We start from the raw sequence: 20,738 nt of genomic DNA, 5'->3' as shown, positions 1-20,738 counted from the left end.
CGGTACCTATTTATCTACTTGCACTTAGGGGTGCTTTCAAACTGCTAGGTGGGCAGGAGCTGGGACCGAAAGACGGGAGCTCACCCCGCCGCAGGGATTCGAACTGCCGACCATACGATCGGCAAGTCCTAGGCACTGAGGTTTTACCCACAGCGCCACCCGCGTCCCCAATGTAGTCTGCAATGTAGTCAGATACAAAAAGATTCTCCCATCTTACTACAGCCATACGATGAGGTTCAACAAACCATGTCAAGATGAGGAAAAATTACAGAGTAATCTTAGATGTCTCAGGGGGAAACCCTCACCCTGTATCACTTGTGTCTGAAATCACAGAAGTGAAATAATAAAAGTCCAGACTTCAAAGATCAGTGATCCATACTTACTGTCAACTTCCAGGATATTAGACTGAAGTTGAGGATGAAGCCGGCCTAGCGAAAGACTCTCACTCAGGTTCTTGTTGTAGGTCAAAACGTTTACTAAAACCTGTTAAAAGAGCAGACGAAGCAGATGCTAAGGTTTTTGATGAATTGTTCGTGATGGAATCTTGAGTCTTGTTCAAATACTCAAAGTGAAGATGCAGGAGCATGGCTGACACACCTGCCTTCCACCTGTCTGTGGGTATGTCTGCATAGTGGCTGTCAGGGAACTGCCATCGGCTCAGGGGCGAGAGGGGAAAAGGCGGATGGATTACAGAGAGCTCCCAAAGATCGTGGGAAGCAGCACTTCTTCAGCGGAGGAAGGAAGCCACCCCTCTAGTGGGGAGGAGATGCAGGGCTCAGAGAATGCAAGGTGGTGCCAGGACACCTTGCCTGAGCAAAGCGGGGAAGAGGGAGGTCCCCCTTTACCCAAGCCGTCCTTGCGCAGTAGGCTTCTGCACAGAGAGGGGAGGTGCAGACTGGGGGTCAAGAAACTACTCTGCTGGGGAAGATTTAAGGACGGCCCACTCTCAGATTCTGCCAGTGAATGACCAAGACATGGAATAGAGGCGCTCTGCATTGCAAAGGTTTTTTTAGCACCAATAAGAAAGCTTTAGAACAGACTAGTGAGGCATCTTGCCTGATTGCTCTCGAGCAACCACCCGATACCCTTAACAGTGGCTTATGCTTCTGGACCTCTACCTATGTACGCATCAGTTATGTGATCTGTACACTAGAAGAAATAGGGTGTATGGATCACAATATTGGTTTCTGCACCAAATCATCTTTCAGGAACATAACAGCAGCCTGCTGGATCAGGCCAATGACCCATCTGGTCCAGCATCCTGTTTTCACAGGGGCCAACCATTCTGCAAACCTGTCCTCCAATGTCTGGGAGTCAGCTATCCTGAAGGGATAGCATTATATTCATGATCACACACTCCACTTATGCATCCACTATGAACTTATTCCCTCTCCCGCCCCAAAAAAGATAAGTACTTCTATGCAGTCAAAGACCTTAAGACCAGTGCTATTTTTCTAGAGAAGGAGGTGCCAGAATTCACCGCGAACACCTCCCTTGTTCTCTTATAATGGCAATGGCACCCATCTGAGAGGTGCCAGAGCTGAGTTCCAGTGAATTCCAGCTGGAAAAAAAGCCCTGCTTAAGACTAATATGGTGCTCACATGCTGACACTGAGTGACAGTATTAAGTAGCACAGTTCGAACCACTTTGCACAGTTCAAAGCCAGTTTACGACTTCAGTAAAAACTGGGCCCAAAAGAACTGTAGTGCCATCCCAAGGCATTTTACTGTCAGAAGCAGAATCAAGATGGCGCCTATACCACACGCAAACACACAGGTCAATGTTTTTTAAAAGTGTTTTTGCATCAGCTCAGACATTTGTTCTTGCCTTCATCTATCCCCTCCCCCCCCCCCCACCTGCCCCTGGCAGGGCTGGTCCTGGAAACCCAGTGCTTTCTCTTGGTAAGAAAGGATATTATATTGCAAGCATCCAGCAGTGCTCAGAAGACTGACCTGTGTTATGCTGCTCAAAGCTTTGTCGCCACCATTGGCTCCCAAACAAAGGTAAGTCCCACACATCCCTTCTGATGGCCGGACAACAGTGGGTAACAAGAAAGACAGCGGCCTTTTCCCAGGCTGAATAAAGTTCCTCTGCAGGAAACATAATTTTGCAAAGCATTGTTAAATATACCAATAGGAGCCTTTCCCCCTCAAGCTTGTTTCCTTGAATCTCTGAGGTAATAAATACCATTACCCCATTACCAGATAGGTTCAAATCATCTGAATGTCAGAAGCCTGTTTCAAAGAGCTGGGCAAGATAGCACTTTGAAATGGTATTTGGAAGACATCTTCAGAAACCTCTCTCAAAATGCTATTTTGCAAAGCACTTTGAAAGGGCCTTCTGAAGATCTGAATCAGCTGGCTGTTGGATTTTCAGAAGCCCCTTTCAAAGAGCCATTTTGCAGAGCTAAGAGGTTTTTACTTGCAGTACACCATGTTTTCAGTTGAGCCATATATGATGTCAGGTGTACAGCAAGTGGGAGTGGTTTGAGGGAGAAAGGTTGTTTTCTGCTGCTCCAGAGAAGCGGACACGGAGCAATGGATCCAAACTACAAGAAAGAAGATTCCACCTAAACATTAGGAAGAACTTCCTGACAGTAAGAGCTGTTCGACAGTGGAATTTGCTGCCAAGGAGTGTGGTGGAGTCTCCTTCTTTGGAGGTCTTTAAGCAGAGGCTTGACAACCATATGTCAGGAGTGCTCTGATGGTGTTTCCTGCTTGGCAGGGGGTTGGACTCGATGGCCCTTGTGGTCTCTTCCAACTCTATGATTCTATGATTCTATGGTCAAGATGGCCTCAGGAGCCAAATGGGGAAGCGAAGCAGCCCTAAATAGACTCATGGGCCAGAGTTTCCCCACTCCAGCAACAGGGTATCTTTCACAGCACACACCCAGATAATATCACATCACATTTATCTAACAACATTCACTGCAGGAAATCCAAGGCTCTTTATGGAAAAATATTTATAGTAGACACACATTGGAAAGTCAAGCGGCTCTGAAAACAGGTTAAGAGCTAAAATTGCCAGCCCAGCTGTAAAACCACACATATAGTGGCAAATAAAGGACTCCTAGATCTTAATTATCTGATGGATACATGCACTTCATCAATCATTGGTGCCATGCTCACATACACTTACTATTCATTTGACTATTCATGTCAGACAAATTCATAATTTATTACCAAGCCAGAAGATGAATGGCCTTCTGTTTCGTTCATCCAAGAAAAATCCAGCATCTGACTGTTTAGAAGGATTCCAGAAGAAGTCATTATTCCACTTCCAAATGGCCGGTTCAAGGAACTGGAAACGGACACACACAAAAGTTTGTGAGAATCCAAATCCACAAAGTGATTCACCTGCTGCCCCAGTGCTTATGGTTCTCAGGCTCCTTGTTCTTCCCAGTTCCCTGATACACCCTTGCTCATGTCTGAAACACCTTAGGCAATAAAGAGAGTCCTGCTGGATCAGACCAGAGCTCAGACTAGTCTGGCATCCTTTTTTTTCACCAGATGCCTATGGAAAATCCAGCAGTAGGGTATGAGGGCAGTAGCTCTCTCCTGCTGTTGCTTCCCAGCAACTGATATTTGATGTCATGTTGCCACTGGAAATTCATCCATCATGACTATGAGCCGTTGACAAACTGATCATCCATCATTTTGTCTTATCCTCCTTTAAAGCCATCTATGGCTGCATTCACACTGCAGTTTATTCAATTTTCCCAACGCTTCCCTAGCTACTAATTTTCACATCATATCCAAATTTCACATGACATAAAAACCACTTTCTGAAATATAGTGGAATATAGTGCTAGTTTTGTGCACCATGTTAGTTGCTTTTTAGAACAGAGCTCTCACTCCCAGGTGCTGAATTTTGCTAAAATCCACCTGATTATAAAGCATTTGTTTTTAAAAAATCTTACTCCCTCTTTCTAAGGGAATGTCCACAGCAGCATTTCATTCCAAACAGGGAAGCTTAGTGCAATTATTTGTGCCAAAAGAGAAATGTGCAAGATCTAAATGTGGATGTGCAAGATCTAAAAAACAAGTGGAGAAGGAGACAAAATGGTCGCCAACCCTTGAAAAACTATTGAAAAATAATCATGGAACAGACTGTGGACAAATGTACCATACAAATCCATATTGGCAACAACCAGGGAAAGAGCCCTTAAAATGTGCATGCCTGGAACTTAGCACCTAGACGCCTAGCATATATAAACTGAACATTTCTCCCATGTATTGGAAAGGATGTACTACTACAGGGACATATCAGAACATGTAGTGGGGGTGTCCAGAAATAGAAAAATTATGGGGGGGGGGGGGAGTATTTACAAAAATATATTGGATTACAAGGCAGACAGTCCTCATGACCCCAGGACTGGCTCTAGTTAACCTGTATAGTCACAATATATTGCAAACTAGAAATGAAATAGTCATAACACATATATTAACCGCTACAAGATCAACTATTGCGAGGGCATGGAAATCATTAAAATCATTAACTAAGGACCAATGGTATAATGCAATTTGGCAAACTGCATTATTGGAAAAACTGACACAAAAAATTAAAGGTAGCAGGAGGCCAAAAGAAACAAGATAATTTTTATGCAGTCTAGTGTGACTTTATTGATTACACAAATAATGAGGCATGTGGTAGAACAGAACCCATAGTTTGCAGCACAGTCTGATGTGCATCAAGTATATATTTTGTTTTATCCCCCCCCTCCCCTCACTCCCCCTTCCTGTAAATTATAATTGTTGTTGATACAAAATACCTTTTACGTATGGTCACCAATCTAAGCAGTACATCATTTCATATCTGTAATAACTTTAATAGTTTTGTTATATACACTTTGACACAATTGTGTTAATATGTTCAGAAACATTTATCTGAGTGTTTGTTTCATTTTTCATTTTATGTAATTGTTGCATGTCACATGCTGTAATGTCAACAAAGATATATCTCAATGCAAGCATGTTAAACTGTGTTGCCCGCCCCAAATGCTTTACCTTACAACTGCAACAATGTAGTCATCAGGTCCCATGACAAGGACCTGACTTGCAGAGGGTCCACTTTCCATGGAGAAATGTGGAATGCCATGATCAGAGGGGAACGACTGAGAGTCAATCTGTTGTCGCAGGAAATTTGCCTTGGATTTACTGCATTGACAAGGGAGGGGGGGAAAATAAATTTTAAAATCATACTGTGTTGGGGGAGCAGGGGATTAGAACTAGGGAAAAGAGGTATAAAAAATCTATCCCAAAAAATTATTTAACAACAAACCAATGAAACAGAAGAAGTATGTTTTATTCTGTTGTGCTTTTTGAATTTTAAATGTGTTTTGTCCCATCCGCCTCCTTCACAACTGGTGATGCTGTCCGGAGCTAATGGAAACTGTAGTCCAAAACATCTGGTGAGTACCAGTCTGGGAAAAGTTAGCATATAGCAACAACAACCTTATTCTCCCAAATATGGAAGAAGTAGGTAGCTAAAATGACACCACCACCCCATACAGAAGAGGGAGGCATCAGAAATGTCGAAGGGATCCCAAAATTTTGCAGAAGTACAAAAAAACTTTTTTTGGGGGGAGCAATAACCCCAGGGGGTGTGAAACTTGCCCCCAAAATCAGGTCAGCATGGCTTAGAATACTGGCTGGCAGCTAAGAAGAAAAACAGGGTAGGTGGGATGGAGCAACCTGGAAGATGAGATGGCTGACTGGCTGGAACCAGGAACAAGGACCCTTCATATGGCAACATCTTGTGGCAAGCCCCACTTCTCTCTCAGGATGCAGAATTCCTCAGCTTCATCCCCCAGTCAATGACATCATATTACCTGAGTGCTAGTTTTCTGTATCTGTGAAGCCTCTGTTGCCAGGCAACATCAGCTCTCCTAAAGTCTGGCCACCCACAGCAGGTCAGACGGTCTCGGCCTACTCCCCATTGCCCAGAGGACAGAATGACCCAGAAGAAGTCGGCTTCCTCTAAACTAAATGACACAGAATATGTCAACATAAAAAATGATTGTTCATTATGAATCTAGACTTACCTCATCATGTCTTCTACGCTGTGAGAAATGGACACATCGTAGAAAGGGTCCCCCAAGCTGCTAGCTAGTGCCAAGACAACTTTTAGTGTCTACATTGAATAGAAATGAAGACGAAAGGAGTCACGTTATGAAGTAGTCCACCTATTCCATCTCCACTTATCGCTCCGCTCTCTCTATTATACAGTAATGAGTCAGACTAGATGAGACATTAGCTACACATTTGGATCCCATGACTAGGATTCTTCCATTCCAGATCATACCCAGCATGGCTTCTGTTAGTTTCAAAAAGAAAGGGGCTGTGATTTGTGTGCTCACATGAACAACACACATTTAAAGCACATGGCTCCCCCCCCCCATACTTTATGCTTTTAGCATCTTAGGAATTGTAGTTCTTGGAGGGTAAACTGCTATTCACCAGATTCTTTGAAGGAAGCCAAGTGCTTTTATATACATATATTCCAAATTATTACTAATCAAACCAAACTACTTTAATTTAATACAATTTCTTAAAATCGGGTTTCCCGCTCCTGTTGCAAACCTATGTCAATCATTTCCTCCCATAGCTGCATCATTTCTTATTTAGTGTCCAGTGTTCATCCTTATAAATAAAAAATCCAGTTCACATGTGTAGTCCTTCATATACATTTTTGCTCCGGACCTGGTGTCTGGAGTTCGTTACTGTCTTCCATTGTTCAGTTCTTTGCAGTGCTTATCTGGAAGGTACAAGATCACATTCCATTCCTTCCGCTGTTTACAAACTAGCATAGGAGCCGCTGCCATAACTAACTAACAGTGTGCACTTCCAGCTTCTGCCATTAAAATTCCCCTCTGGAGTTCTTTCTTGGCACACAGTTAAAAGCAATATCTTTTCTCAAATTCAGCCTCTTTTCCACATCTGTTCGGGTGCAGCTCATTCTCCCACCCCACCCCCTCCATTCCTTCAACAACACTCCAGTCCAGATAGTCATAGATAAAATCCATTCAGCTTTGATCAAGGGGGGGGGCACAGCAAAACCAAATTAAATTCTTTATTGAGCATAAATCAAAAGCCTCCCCCCTCTTTTTTGAAGTTTCAGACAGAGTAACAAAGCAGGGGAGGAGAAGAAAATAAAATACAATTTGAAAACCATAAGAAAGCACAAAGCATCTTGTCCTCCCCTTTCCTTTCCCAGCTGTTGTAGGGATTCCCAAGTTTCAGAAAAGCATTAAAATGCCTTCAGAAAGCCAGGCCCGGTCCTTTCGGCAGCTGATTGATTGCAGGCCATTAGCATATGTCGGTCCAGGAGTGCCTCTTGATTAAAGCCAATAGTCCAGATGAAGGAGGAACCATCCACAAATTATGCCAGTAATGGAGGCTTGCCCATGGCAGGGACACACTCCCAGGTCACTCCCACTCTGCCATTGAAGTTGACAGACATGTGATTGCGTGGCACTGAGGGATGCAGTGAACTCCCTAGACCCCACTGGGGAGCATGCAAAGATTTATGCCTCATACCGGTAAATCCTCTTTTCCCCCTGCCTGAACTTCCTTGCAGCCCCCAGAGGGCTACGAAGAACAACCACCATTGATCATGGGCGTGACCGGAAACTGTAAGCCAAGTGCTTTTAATGTGCATTTAAATTTGTTTTAAATGTATGGTGTGGGTATGATTGTTGGGGGGGGGGGTGACTTAATCTTTGCCACAAACCCCTACCCTTAATAGTGAAGCTGCTGTTTTCTGCTATTTGTTAAACATAGCAGCTGGGGAGGGTGTGTGCGACATTTTCAACAGACATAGTCATATGGAGAAAATGTTTTTTTTCTAAAAAGCCTCTCATCCCTTCTGGATCAGAGCCACATCACCCAGAAGATCGCAGCCACAGAGATAAGAAAAGAAGAGTCGTTCCATTGTCTGGAGAGGTCACTTCCTGGTCTGCATAAAGAAACCATTTTCAATGTGGCCCAGTGATGGAAGTGCACGGCTATATTGAGGTAGCACCGGGTGCTGATATTTTGGCACCTCTAATAATTTTGCACCTGGGACAAGTGTCCCTGTGGCCCCCGCCACACTTCATCACTGGTTGCAGCAAAAACAAAGGGAGTCTTGTGGCAACTTAAAAGCAGATAGATTTGTTGTGGCATAAGCATAGGCCATATGTTAAGGTATTAATTAGTGTATAGCAGGCATAGGCAAACTCGCCCCTCCAGATGTTTTGGGACTACAACTCCCATCATCCCTGACCACTGGTCCTGTTAGCTAGGAATGATGGGAGTTGTAGTCCCCAAACATCTGGAGGGCCAAGTTTGCCTATGCCTGGTGTATAGTGAAAAACATGGAAAGCAATGGGCCCAAATGTCCATGAAATGCAAGAAGTCCCATCTGTGACAGTTCTATGCAAAGCTTAAAATTAGCACCTGTTCAAAACAGCAGTAATAGTTTACAGTTTTGCTATCCTAATTTGATGCCTGTTGTATGTAGTAGAAGAAACCACTGTCTCAAATAAGGACTGCACCAACAGAATCAAACTTACTGCTAAATTCTAGTTACAGATAGGTAGCCGTGTTGGTCTGCCATAGTCAAAACAAAATAAAAAAATTTCCTTCCAGTAGCACCTTAAAGACCAACTAAGTTAGTTCTTGGTATGAGCTTTCGTGTGCATGCACACTTCTTCAGATACACTGAAACAGAAGTCACCAGACCCTTCTATATAGTGAGAAGGTGGGGAGGGGTATTACTCAGAAGGGTGGTGGGATTGGGTGATTGGCAGATAGCTGTGATGAGCCTGTTGACGACTCTTAACGACTGCAATAGGTCTTACAGGAAAAAGCAAGGGGTGAGAAGGTGAAAAATGGCTTTGTCATGTATAATGAGATAAGAATCCAATGTCTTTGTTCAGACCAGGTCTCTCCATGGTTTTAAGTTTGGTAATAAGTTGCAATTCAGCAGCTTCTCTTTCCAGTCTATTTCTGAAATTCCTTTGTAATAGAACAGCTACTTTGAGATCTTGTATAGAATGTCCTGGGAGATTGAAGTGTTCTCCTACTGGTTTCTCTGTCTTGTGATTCCTGATGTCAGATTTATGCTAAATTCTAGTTCCACAGTTTTTAAGTTCCTTTGTTGAAAAATTGTCTGTTACTAGTTTCTAAAGTCTGCAATTCCTTGGTCAGATTTGGTTCCCTTTATTCTTTTAAAAAATATGGTTGCTGAGCTGCATGTAATACTTATCTATATCCACTTTATATAAAAACTGGTGCCCCTTTGAAAAGGTGTCACATTCAGAGGCCACTGAACCTGATCACTGATGTCTGTAATAATGTTTTATGCTACTGGCCAAATTTCCCATGATATGCAAGATGCATGGTTAAAAGATACGCCACAAGGAGGTGCTTTTAGCTAATACATGTCAACTATTTGCTATGTTTGCCTTGAGGAAGAGAGATACCAAAAAAATAGCAAACAGCTAGTTCATATTCTTTTCTCTTCCAAAAATCTTGTAGTTTGAATCAGCTGACTGAAGACTATAATGTCTTCATGCAAAGACCACTAGTTTAATTATTTTCTTTTAACAACAAGCATTAGAATGCAGCAAGCTTCTGGTATTTTTATGTTACTAAATCCATTCATGCAAATGTACAAAGCCACATTCACACCATACATTTAAAACACTGTGACATCACTTGAAACAGCCACGGCTTTTCCCAAAGAATTCTGGGATTTGTAGTTTGCTAAGGGTGCTGACAGTTGTTAGGAGAGGTATATTCTTCCCTGCGTCAAACTACAATCATCAAAGTTTCCTGTGAAGAAGGATTGATTGTTAAACCACTCTGTGGATTGTGAGGGTAATAAGGGTCTCCTAAAAACTCTCTGCACCCTTAACAAATTACAGCTCCCATAATTCTTTGGGGAAGCCATGGCTGTATATAGTGATATGATACAGATTTAAATGTATGATGTGAATGTGGCCCAGGGTGGTGATGACCACATTAAGTGCTGAGTATTGTTTTTACTACAGGATGCGGGTGGCACTGTGGGCTAAACCGCTAGGACTTGGTCGGTGGTTCGAATCCCTGCGACGGGGTGAGCTCCCATTGCTTGATCCCTGCTCCTGCCAACCTAGCAGTATGAAAGCACGTCAAAGTGCAAGTAGATAAATAGGTACCACTCCAGCAGGAAGGTAAACAGTGTTTCCGTGCGCTGCTCTGGTTTGCCAGAAATGGCTTAGTCATGCTGGACACATGACCTGGAAGCTGTCCGCCAGCTTCCTCGGCCAATAAAGCAAGATGAGCACCGCAACCCCAGAGTCGTCCGCTACTGGACCTAATGGTCAGGGGTCCCTTTACCTTTCTTGTTTTTACTAGAGGTGTTTCCATGGAAGGCTCACTAGAAGAAATTTTAACCAGCAAGTACAAAATAAGGCTTTTAGGACATAACAAATGAAATAAATTGGATTTCAGTTCCAATGAGCATTAACTCAAAGCCCATGATGACAGAAATTTTGTGTTGCATCCAATGCTAATCCTATTCAGAGATGATCCATCGAAATAAATTACCATGACTCTCTTAAGAGTATTAATTTCAGTGGATCTACTTTGAGTAAACCTTTGTTGGATTCAACCCTTTTTCACTACATAATAACCCATTCAAGTAACTGTGTTGGTTTATGCTGAATTACAACCATTTACAGTTTCTTTTCCTATATGACTATCCCAAAAGTTCTCAGAGAAGGCACAAGACCACATCACACCATTCCCAGAAACAAAATATTCTGTTAAATGAGTCATACCTCTGTTATCCAGTGGAGAATATTTTCTCTGGCTACCTGACTGGTGATATTGAAACCCTCAAGGATGTTCAGAGCTGTGATCAGGGCAGGACCTACGTGTGGAGGTGATGGACTGAGAACAAGGTGGCCTGTTACAGTAAAGGAAGAAGAAAGGTAGGTATTTCCACCTTTTGTCCAGAATCCATTGAAATGACAGTTCTATGAAGCCAAAGAGCACTTCATGTGCAACATCTACATGTCTACTCAGAAATAAGCCTCACTGGGTTCCGTAAGATGGCAACTTTGGACTTCATTTTCCCAGATTGCAGTGTGACAGTATCTGATGTGTGGAAAACTGTTTTGAAACAAGCGTTTGAAAAGCTGCTTGTGCAGTGGACCGGGATAGGGGCATAGCTGTCAACTTTTCCCTTTTCTTGTGAGGAATCCTATTCGGAATAAGGGAATTTCCCTTAAAAAAAGGAAAATGTTGACAGCTATGGATTGGGGCTTCAGATGAAACACTGTCTGGATCTGCAACGTGACCTGCTTCATTCAAAAGCAGGACACACAGGTTAAAAAAACTTGTCTGGGTTGCAACCCTAAAATAAACACAATGATAAAGGAATCCATAATGGCCAGGGATGATGGAAGCTGGATTCCAGAAACGTCCAGAGAGGATACCATCTTGGTCAGCTCTGTGCTAGAGAGTTTCATGCTATTCTATTCCTGTGGGATGTAGAAAAGCCAGATTGGATATACAAGGGTATGAGGCAGGGGAAAGTGAGATATTCACCAGGGATTACTTATTTACAATTCATGGTGTTTCACAGGTCTTAATTTCTGCCAGAAAGTTGGGCAGAAGAAAAATTAGTTATAAAACAAAAACACCCCAATCTATGCCAGATGTTTAGAAGGCTTGACTTAGCACCACAATTAGTATTTGCATTACAGCAGCACAGGTGAAGTCAAGCCTTGTTTCATTTTGTGAGGGTTTCATTAGCTACTGTTTTTTGAGGACTATGGGAGGCGGCAGCGGCAGGAGGGGTATACATTTTGATTAAACTTGGGGGAATCAGGGATTGGGCTTGTGGGTTTCATTAGGGCCTCCTCCTTTTAGCCTGTATTCCAAGCATGATACTAATTAGCAATAAAGTGCAGAAAAATGTATCTGCTTCCTAAACCTATTTTTTATAAACTTAAAATAGGGGGGACACTGGGAATCAATCACATGGCATAAAAGATGCCAACCTAGGTGTCATAGATGTACCATTTTACCTTGATATACTGTGTGGACTGGATTTTCCACCAAGACAGTGTAGTTACTGAAGTCTTCTTCAGACAAGGTGCCTCCAAAGTTAAGGACCTAGGCAGAAAAGGATCACAGCAATGTATTTTCATGCATTATGCTAGCAATATTTGAAATGGACATTTAAGCGTTTTTCAGCTGCCTAAAGAATTGCAGCTATTGATGGTTCCCGGTTTTGGGAGGGTCATGGGCAAGATACTCTCTGAGAGGGCCAACCTTTCCACCAATTTCACTGCCACTGTCACAAATTTGCTTGCCTTTTCCCTCTGACCCCAACCTGCACAACCAGAGGGAATGCAAAGCAAGTGGAAGAAGATACTCTCTCTTCTTGTTACTGCTTGCATGCTTGAAGAAGGCAGGACCATGGGTAGCAACAGGGCAAGGAGGAGAAACAGAATGGACTGTGAAGCTCCAAAAGTCATCTGTGGGCTTCTATAGAGATGTGGGTCTCAGAAGATTCCCAACAATGCTGACTCCTGGTCCTGGCCCCAATTTTTATTCTAGATCAGTGGTTTTCAAAGTCTCTATGTTCAATGAACTCTGTCCACACCAACCTATTTGTTGAAGAACACTGACTTTGCAGATAATTCTGGGGTCTAATCTACGGTCTATGTGTGGGATAATCAGTCTCAAATAACCAACATCCTTTATTTGATTATAATTAATGCATGAAGGGGTTAAGACCATAGAGTAAGCTGTCCTGCCAGGCTTAGCTATGGAACTCATCCCCACATAGAATCATAGAATCATAGAGTTGGAAGAGACCACAAGGACCATTGAGTCCAACCCCCTGCCAAGCAGGAAAACCCCCTGCCAAGCATAACAGCCTATATTTCCATGCTTTACTTTGCTGCATATTTTGAGATTTTAAATCTCTGCTGGGGCTTTCTCACCAAAGAGTACTTGCCCAAACCTGCAACTAGGCATCCAGGGAATTCTCATTTTTATTACCCCAAGTATTCTATTCTTTGACCAAAACGAAAATCAACAGTGCACACACTAGTTAGCCCTGCATGTTGGACCTTAGAATACAACCAGCATTCCCCACTGCTAGGGAAGATAAGCTGTGACTGTTTTTCCCTAGGAAATTTGGATGTCACCATTACTAATCTATAATCCTCATGAAGCTTACAAGGAATCTTGGCCAGAACACAGTTTGAAGCCCACCATTTTCAATTCATTTAAACTTGAATAAGAATCAAATCTTCTTGCATTTCCTTACTTACATCAGACTCTCTAGGACATATTCTGTGGACTACCATGAATATGCTTCATTTTCAGGATAGTTAAAACATTGTAAATATCAATGTGTTTGGCTTTTAAAATCCAAAATGATACTTGAATCCTGTGTTGTTTGGTACCATCCCTGCATTTTGCTTTTGTGTCTGCAAAGCTAATAGCTTGGGGGCTGGGGATTTAGAGCTGAAAAACTGTGCATGGGGGAAGGGGCTAAATATTCTGTTGCCCCTAACCAGAACAAAATCAGAATCTCGCCACAATCGTATCCATTTCAGCCTTTTGCTTCAATAATGCTATGGGATCAAGCATTCCCACACTATTTACCCTAGTGCAGTGCCACCTGCATGTCTTTGACTCGAATGCCCACCGCTTGGTTTCAATGCCAGGTTTTTTATGACACATTGCCTCATCTCAGTTCCTTGTGTTCTTACAAGCATTTGATCCCTAGCGTTTCTTTATTCTATGGCAGCCATTTTATACATTTCGAAAAGGACAGAGGTAGTAAAGCGGGGATTAGTGCAGATTAGTTAAATGTAGATATCTGAAGCTCTCTCTCTTGCAATGTCCCTTCGCCTTCCCAGGAAACAAAGAAGAGAGAGGGGAGGGGGAGATTTCCCCTGGGATTTGGCAACCTTCCAAAAAGCCGCTCTCTATGTTTAGTGCTGCTTAGAGTTTTCAGAAATGCTGGTTAAAAAACCTTATGAGGGGTGGTGTTTGTGTGTGTGTGTGTGTGTGTGTGTGTGAGAGAGAGAGAGAGAGAGAGAGAGAGAGAGAGAGAGAGAGAGATGCAATGCACTTTTTCCCATCGTGATTATTAAAAAAACAGGCTGAGGGGACCTGAAAAGTTGAAATCATGCTGCATCATCTAAATGCAGTATTTATGCCTTTGGTGTTCATAAGTGGGACCTGCACAATGAAGTACTCCTGTTCAGTGTCCTGTTACAGGGTACTCCATTCCATCGCCCCTCCTCCCCATTTTCTTTATAACCCGAGTCCAAGTCAGCCAGCCTTCTATGCCTACTGAATATGTTCAGATCTCGTTAAGTAGTTTTGGGATTCACCTTTTTAGGTATCCCTCCCTGTTCACATCCTTTGCAGAGGCACTTCAGGAACACAAGGTATATTGCCTCATACCAAACGATACCTTTGGTCCACCTCACTCTCTTTTCTTTCAATCTTTATAACCAGCTAGTATCTACTGATGTTTTTAATTATGTTTTGTGGATATTCATGGACTGAAAGCAGCATGTTGAGGACGAGCGTGAACAATTCTGGACTTAGAAAAAGTATACAGTGGTACCTCGGGTTAAGAACTTAATTAGTTTCGGAGGTCCGTTCTTAACCTGAAACTGTTCTTAACCTGAGGTACCACTTTAGCTAATGGGGCCTCCCACTGCCGCCACACAATTTTTGTTCTCATCCTGAAGCAAAGTTCTTAACTTGAGGTACTATTTCTGGGTTAGCGGAGTCTGTAACCTGAAGCGTCTGTAACCCGAGGTACCACTGTATTTCTGTACTACAAATGGGTTAGTGTGTCACTGAGACTAAGCTGGCAGCCAGTGCCACCTCTTGTAAGTAAATAGGGAGGCAGGCAGGCAGAGACTGGCTGAGATTAGTGGGACAGCACCCTATTCACCCAAATGGTCCAGCCCCCACTACTTTCTAGGACATTCTGTAATGAGAACAAATCAATCTGGTATCAATGCCTCTCTGGCATCAAATGCACATAACAATCCACACAGAGAAAAGAATCGGGTTGACTCACCTCTGAAATAATCTCTTGTGTTACATTTCCGCTGTAGAAAGCTGAGACCCCTGCCGACCCCAGCAAGTCGAGAAGAGCAGCCAGGTCTGGTCTTCTCACAAACATGCCAGGCAACAAGGGCTGGCCATCTGGAAGGAAGGTCTCTCTGAATTTATCTGAGTAGTTTTGCTCTTCCTTCATTTCTTTTATAGCCGTTGCTACAACAGTGAGAGAGACAACAGAAGGGTGAGTGGCAATTACCGCAAAAGATGCTCAGATCAACGTTTTGGGGGGAAAGGTCTAGGAAGACTGCCCACACAGAAAGGATCTATAGCCTGCATGTGTTGAACATGCCCATGATTAAGGTCTTCAGCAAATAAGGCCCTTCTTCAGAGGTAAAAACCTTGGTGGTGGTGGTGCCTCATTTGCTGAACGGCTTCTGCACATCTACCCCCTAATCACCTACTTTGCCAGCATTTATGTGCCAGGTGTTAAGACTGTTCTTTTTGCCAGGTCTTGACTGATAATTGACCAGCTGAACTACTGTACTTTTCTGTCTATAACATACCCCATGTATAAGACGCCCCCTATTTTTGGGGACTCAAATTTAAGAAAATGGGGGGAGATGGCACAGAGTTGTTGAGACAACCCAGGGTTGTTGAGCTTCTTTGAGGGGGTGTGTGTCAAAAATCGCTCACCAACACACATCGCAAAATCCGACTCCCATCTGTCCCATTGCCCGCCCAACTACCAGAGTGTCAGCCAATCAACAGCAGCCATTGAGGCAGCAACAAATAACACGCACAACACACAATAGCTGCTGACAGCCGCGGCAGCAACCAATCAAACGTCCACCCTATGCACTACCCATGTATAAGACGACCCCCACTTTTTGCCATGATTTTTACAGGAAAAAAACATAATCTTTTAAGGTAAAAGTACTGTATGTTGCTCTATGCTGCCTTCTGTTTAGCTGCATTTTGTGTGGTGGCAGTGTTTAGGATTCATCATTTTGCTTTATGATTATATTACTTTAAATGAGAAATGAATAGGCTGAAAAGAGTTTAAACATATATATTTGTGCATATGCATGAGTGAGAAAAAGAATGGAAATATGTGTGTGAGAGTGAGAGATTTTAAGTATATGAGGGTCTCTGCTGTATCCTATATTGCAGGCTACTATGGTATGGTTCATAAATACATTTAGAAATAAGGGCTTTTCCCTGGTCCCAGATGACTATAAGCAAACATTCCCCATCAGATTTTGCTACCATTGGATCAGGAAAGCAAATCATGGACCAGGTGCTGCCCAAACATTTTTGAGAACCGGACTGGCACAAGCAAATAATGTCTTCAGCCATTTTGTTTCTTAAAGCCCCCATATAAAAGCACCTGAAAACTACTTCAGTGAGGTGGAGCTTTATGGGGAGAAATGTAATGCTAGAACTTTCCTGTAGCATCCTTTCAGTCCAGTTGTGTGACATGACTCCACACTAGTGGTTGCCAAGGATGCTTCCAGACTGGCTATTTGGGGTTTGGATTCAATCACACACTGGCATCACATGGCACCCTAAATTGCACATCTGGAAAGCTGAGGTCACTACACAAGGAACCAGGGAGGGAAAGAATTGAGAACAAGATTCTTTGGGGCACTTCCACACAGTTGATATTTTCAGGTGGGATTCAATCACATCCTGGCAAATTCTCAGGTTGTACAATTATGGTTGACTGTGAGGTGTTCGGCAATAATCCTGCTTCCACAAAAAAATCAGCCTTTTGCAATGAGGGAAAGGGCGCTGGAAAGTGTGGAGTGACACTTGCTTGGACACAATATTGTCTAGCCTTCCCACAGTCGGAATGAATACACTTTCAACAGCCAAAGTCATCAAATCTACCAGCAAACAAATCAAGATTAATGTTCATTAAACAGATAACCTGGAAGCACCCTAAGAAAAGATGACATAGAAAAAGGTGGAAGGAGGAACACCTAGTACATTCCAGTTCTGAACATCATAGCTGAGAACGAACATTCATATTTTTCAATGGCACTTTAAAAAAAGAAAAAGAGGGGGGAAAGTATGCAGGTTTGAGCCTGTAGTCTCAGCCTGCAAAGACTGAGGAATTTTGCATTTTCTAAGATCAAATCATGTGAGACAACGTGTACATACAACCTTGCTTTGCACCTTTTGTTCCATAAATGCACTCACCTAAATCATGTGTGACATTGAATCCATCCTGGGCCACATCTGCAGCAAGGCCCAACAACTGTCTCCATGGCAGTCTGGCAAACACAGAAACATGCATGACATGGCAGCTGGCAGATAGCTATATAACAGTTAAAGATTGCTGCATGTGTTGCAGGTGAGCTGTCTTTGAAAACGGAATAAATTGCTGTGTGGTTGTAGCCCTTGAGTTCCTTACAGGAAAGGCAGGATATAAATGTAACAATAAATAGCACACCATTATTACATGCATGCATCAGTCCTCCAACTGGAGCTGAACAATAGAATGCCTGAGCATAGAAAATGTTCATACCTCCCATAAGACTGATGTGCTTCATGAAGTCCTTTGATCATGCCTGGAACACCAACCAGAAGACCTGGCTGGATAAAAGGAGGAACAAAGGGAAGCATAAAAAGAAAACCAAAAGTGCCAATTGCACTATTGAAGCCGAATCTCTTAAATAAATAACATTAAAATAAATAAATCTCCAGATGGAAAGCAAGAAGAGCAATGTATTGAGGAGATGAAAGTTTTTTAATAGTTGCAAGCCCTAATGGGCTCTGGAAGAGGAAAGTGAGGTTGAAGATACCAGAACAGGTAAGTTAAGGGAGAAGAAATTGAGATAGTTACCAACCAACTACCCCCCACAAACAACAGAGGCTCTCTCGCACCTTTGTTTCCCAAGCCTTCCTAAGGCTCTCTTCTTGGATGCTGAAAGGGGCCGTCTCTCGGAAATCAATCACCCGGCTCTCATTCTTCCTGATGTCATGGACCAGCATTACTCCTCCGCTGCAACAACAGAGTAATACCAGAGTGAAACACACATTGAAAATTGCTTCAGCAACTATGGAATGACTTCTTCCTAGGCTGTGCTCCAGTACAAACCATTGCTACAGCATCTTAAAGTAAGCACAATTTTAAGCCTCGGCCCAGTATACCTGCAGGAGCGTCTGTACCCCCATCGTTCAGCCCAGACATTGAAGTCCAGCTCTGAGGGCCTTCTGGCGGTTCCCTCATTGTGAGAAATGAAGCTACAGGGAGGCAGGCAGAGGGCCCCCCATCAGATGTCAAAGAGTTAAACAACTACATGACTTTCTGGAGACATCTGAAGACAGCCCTGTATAAGAAGTTTTTAATATCTGATGTTTTCTTGTATTTTTGCATTCTGTTGGAAGCTGCCCACAGTGGCTGGGGCAACCCAGTCAGATGGGCAGGGTACAAACAAACAAGCAAACAAACAACTGTTCCATCAGTACACTAAGCAGCTGGACTGTAGCCAGCTAAATAGTTCTGCTGGTGTAAAGCCTTTAAGCAGTGCAATAGAACTTCCCCACTGCAAAGCAATCATCTTTTAAAGCAGTTTTCATTAAAATGGGGGAAGAGATGGGGGGGTGGGGGTGGAGAGAGATCTGGGTCCCAGCACAAAAGATCTGGGGTTCAGTCCCCTGGCTACCCTCTAGCAACACCCCTCTTAATCTGTTTGTTAATCCTTTGTAATGGGTATTAGTGACAAAAAAAAATCAAGGACTTATTACACAGGTAAGTGGTGAGGAAGCCAACAATTAGGTGTGGGGAAACTTAGATCAATATTTTTAAAAAGAACTATGGAGAGGCTGTTTTGAATGCAACTGCACAAGTTGCATTAGGCAGTTTTGCAGAGAGAGGTACAAAAAGATTGTCTTTTATGCTTGTGCGAAACAATTCAGATATCTTGTTTGCTGGGACCTGTTGGTATAAGCCTGGCAAAGCGTAGAATCATTGGGTTGTAGCCAACAAGTTTTACTCAGTAAACCCATTTAAATTAATAGACCTAAGTTAGTCATGTTCATTAATTTCAGTAGGTCTACTCTGAGTAGGACTAGCCATGAATGCAACCCATTCATTCAACCACAACATGATGTAGATAGAAGCATTGTTGCTTTTTTAGAGGTTCTGTACCTTTAATAGGTGCAGGACAATGTTATCAGCTTTCCCAGTCTCTTCCTACTGAGAAAGCCCTTCCTCTCTGTGCAGCTGGTGGTGTAAATCAGTGCCTTGGCCTTAGGGGCTTTGTGTTCATCAACAAGTCCATCACAAAACCAGGTGTGATGCCAGCATAGAATTGTAACCAAAGAACTTTGCCCTTCTGAACCATGCAGTTCCCTTCCTCCAGAAGTACATATTTGTGTCGTCACTAGTTGTATAACCAAGGCATAAATCAATGATGCGGACATCCATCTCCACACCCAGTCACCAAAACAAAATGCTAACTTTGTGCCTGGGCGTTGTCAACTCAAGTAGACAACTATTTGTTGTGTGCTCATTGCAGCCTGCCTTGCGTCAACTGTAGACCTGGGAAGTGACTTATCCCTGTCATTAATTTTAAAAGCTGTTTCTTGATACTTGACCCTGAAATTTAAGGACCTTTTGAAATCTTTGGGCTACCTGGAATCGGATGAAACAAGTGTTTCTGCGAATAGGAAGTGCACTTCCCTTGTTGAGGAATCACCAGAGTTGGCCTGTATACTATAGCCAGAGGGCAACAATTACAGTTCAGAGACTCTCATTTCCAAACCATCAACAAGAGCCAAATTTCAACATCTGTTCTTTTACACCTTCCTATAGGGGACTCCTTTGCAAGCTGTCTTGGGGGGGGGGGTCTCTTGAACGAAAAGTGGCATAGAAATAAAATGGAAAATCCATGCTTCACTGCTGAATCGGAATGAATGGCAAATGGGACTGTGGATGAGCTTAGTCTTTAAGACCCTCTTCCTTGCAACTGCTTTAATAGACTAACCCTGTTACCCCTCTGAATGTTGTTATACAGGTCAAGCTTTCATCAGAGTACTGTAACTGGGAAACATGCCTAACAAGCACTTCTCTACTTAAACTGTTGGTGTTCACCTGATACTTTAATCCCTATTTAAAACAGAGCAACTCTATGCATTAAATCAGCCAGTACTTAACCTTCAACTAGCCTTACCGTTGTGATAATTTTGGTTGCTGTTCTTTTTTGCTTTTGTTTTTTGTCTTACTCCTGAACATATGTTTTGATTAAGCAGCTTGGGTGGCAAACTAGGGTTTCCAGTTTCAACAAAGGTTTTCTCAAATCCCATCTGATGGACTGTTATTGAGTGTCTCTGTTTATGTAATATGCTCAAGAACTTCCTGGTGTTCTGGCTATCAAAACACTTGAAATCTCTCTTGCATAAAACCTCTTTAAAACAAACATTCTGATGGCTGAAAGGAGGCCACAGCTATGGGCAGAGGGCCAGGTGTTGAGGAGGTAAAGGTTGATGAAATTTGCAGTTGAATCTGGCCTCTGGAATGCAGAAACTCCCCTGGCTTAAATAAATGGCAGGGATGAGCAAACTGTAACATGTTCCAGACGGACACATGCTTGTCTTTTGGAGGAAGATGCATGGCAGTCCTTCTATGACGCTATACCCAACTGACCTCCA

The 20,738-nt window shown here is 42.9% G+C and overlaps 1 protein-coding gene across 2 annotated transcripts in view; it reads right to left on the bottom strand.

The window, feature by feature from the left end:
* Positions 1-20,738, bottom strand: part of GGT7 (gamma-glutamyltransferase 7) — a 50,864-nt gene that overhangs the window by 8,150 nt on the left and 21,976 nt on the right. For both annotated transcript variants that reach the window (XR_013839635.1, XM_079979261.1), the window contains exons 4-14: positions 17,970-18,087; positions 17,611-17,678; positions 17,283-17,356; positions 15,097-15,293; positions 12,062-12,149; positions 10,808-10,935; positions 6,044-6,132; positions 5,007-5,156; positions 3,183-3,300; positions 1,953-2,090; positions 384-483 (exon numbers count right to left, since the gene is read on the bottom strand). Coding sequence is in view for 1 of the 2 variants with exons in the window: in XM_079979261.1 (XP_079835387.1) it covers positions 384-483; positions 1,953-2,090; positions 3,183-3,300; positions 5,007-5,156; positions 6,044-6,132; positions 10,808-10,935; positions 12,062-12,149; positions 15,097-15,293; positions 17,283-17,356; positions 17,611-17,678; positions 17,970-18,087 (1,268 nt within the window). In the remaining variant the exon portion in view is untranslated. The remainder of the gene's footprint in view (positions 1-383; positions 484-1,952; positions 2,091-3,182; positions 3,301-5,006; positions 5,157-6,043; positions 6,133-10,807; positions 10,936-12,061; positions 12,150-15,096; positions 15,294-17,282; positions 17,357-17,610; positions 17,679-17,969; positions 18,088-20,738) is intronic.

This window comes from Podarcis cretensis (genome assembly GCF_951804945.1).
Source record: "Podarcis cretensis genome assembly, chromosome: 6".
In the NCBI taxonomy this organism is placed as follows: domain Eukaryota; kingdom Metazoa; phylum Chordata; class Lepidosauria; order Squamata; family Lacertidae; genus Podarcis; species Podarcis cretensis.
This window is presented reverse-complemented; position numbering and strand designations above follow the sequence as displayed.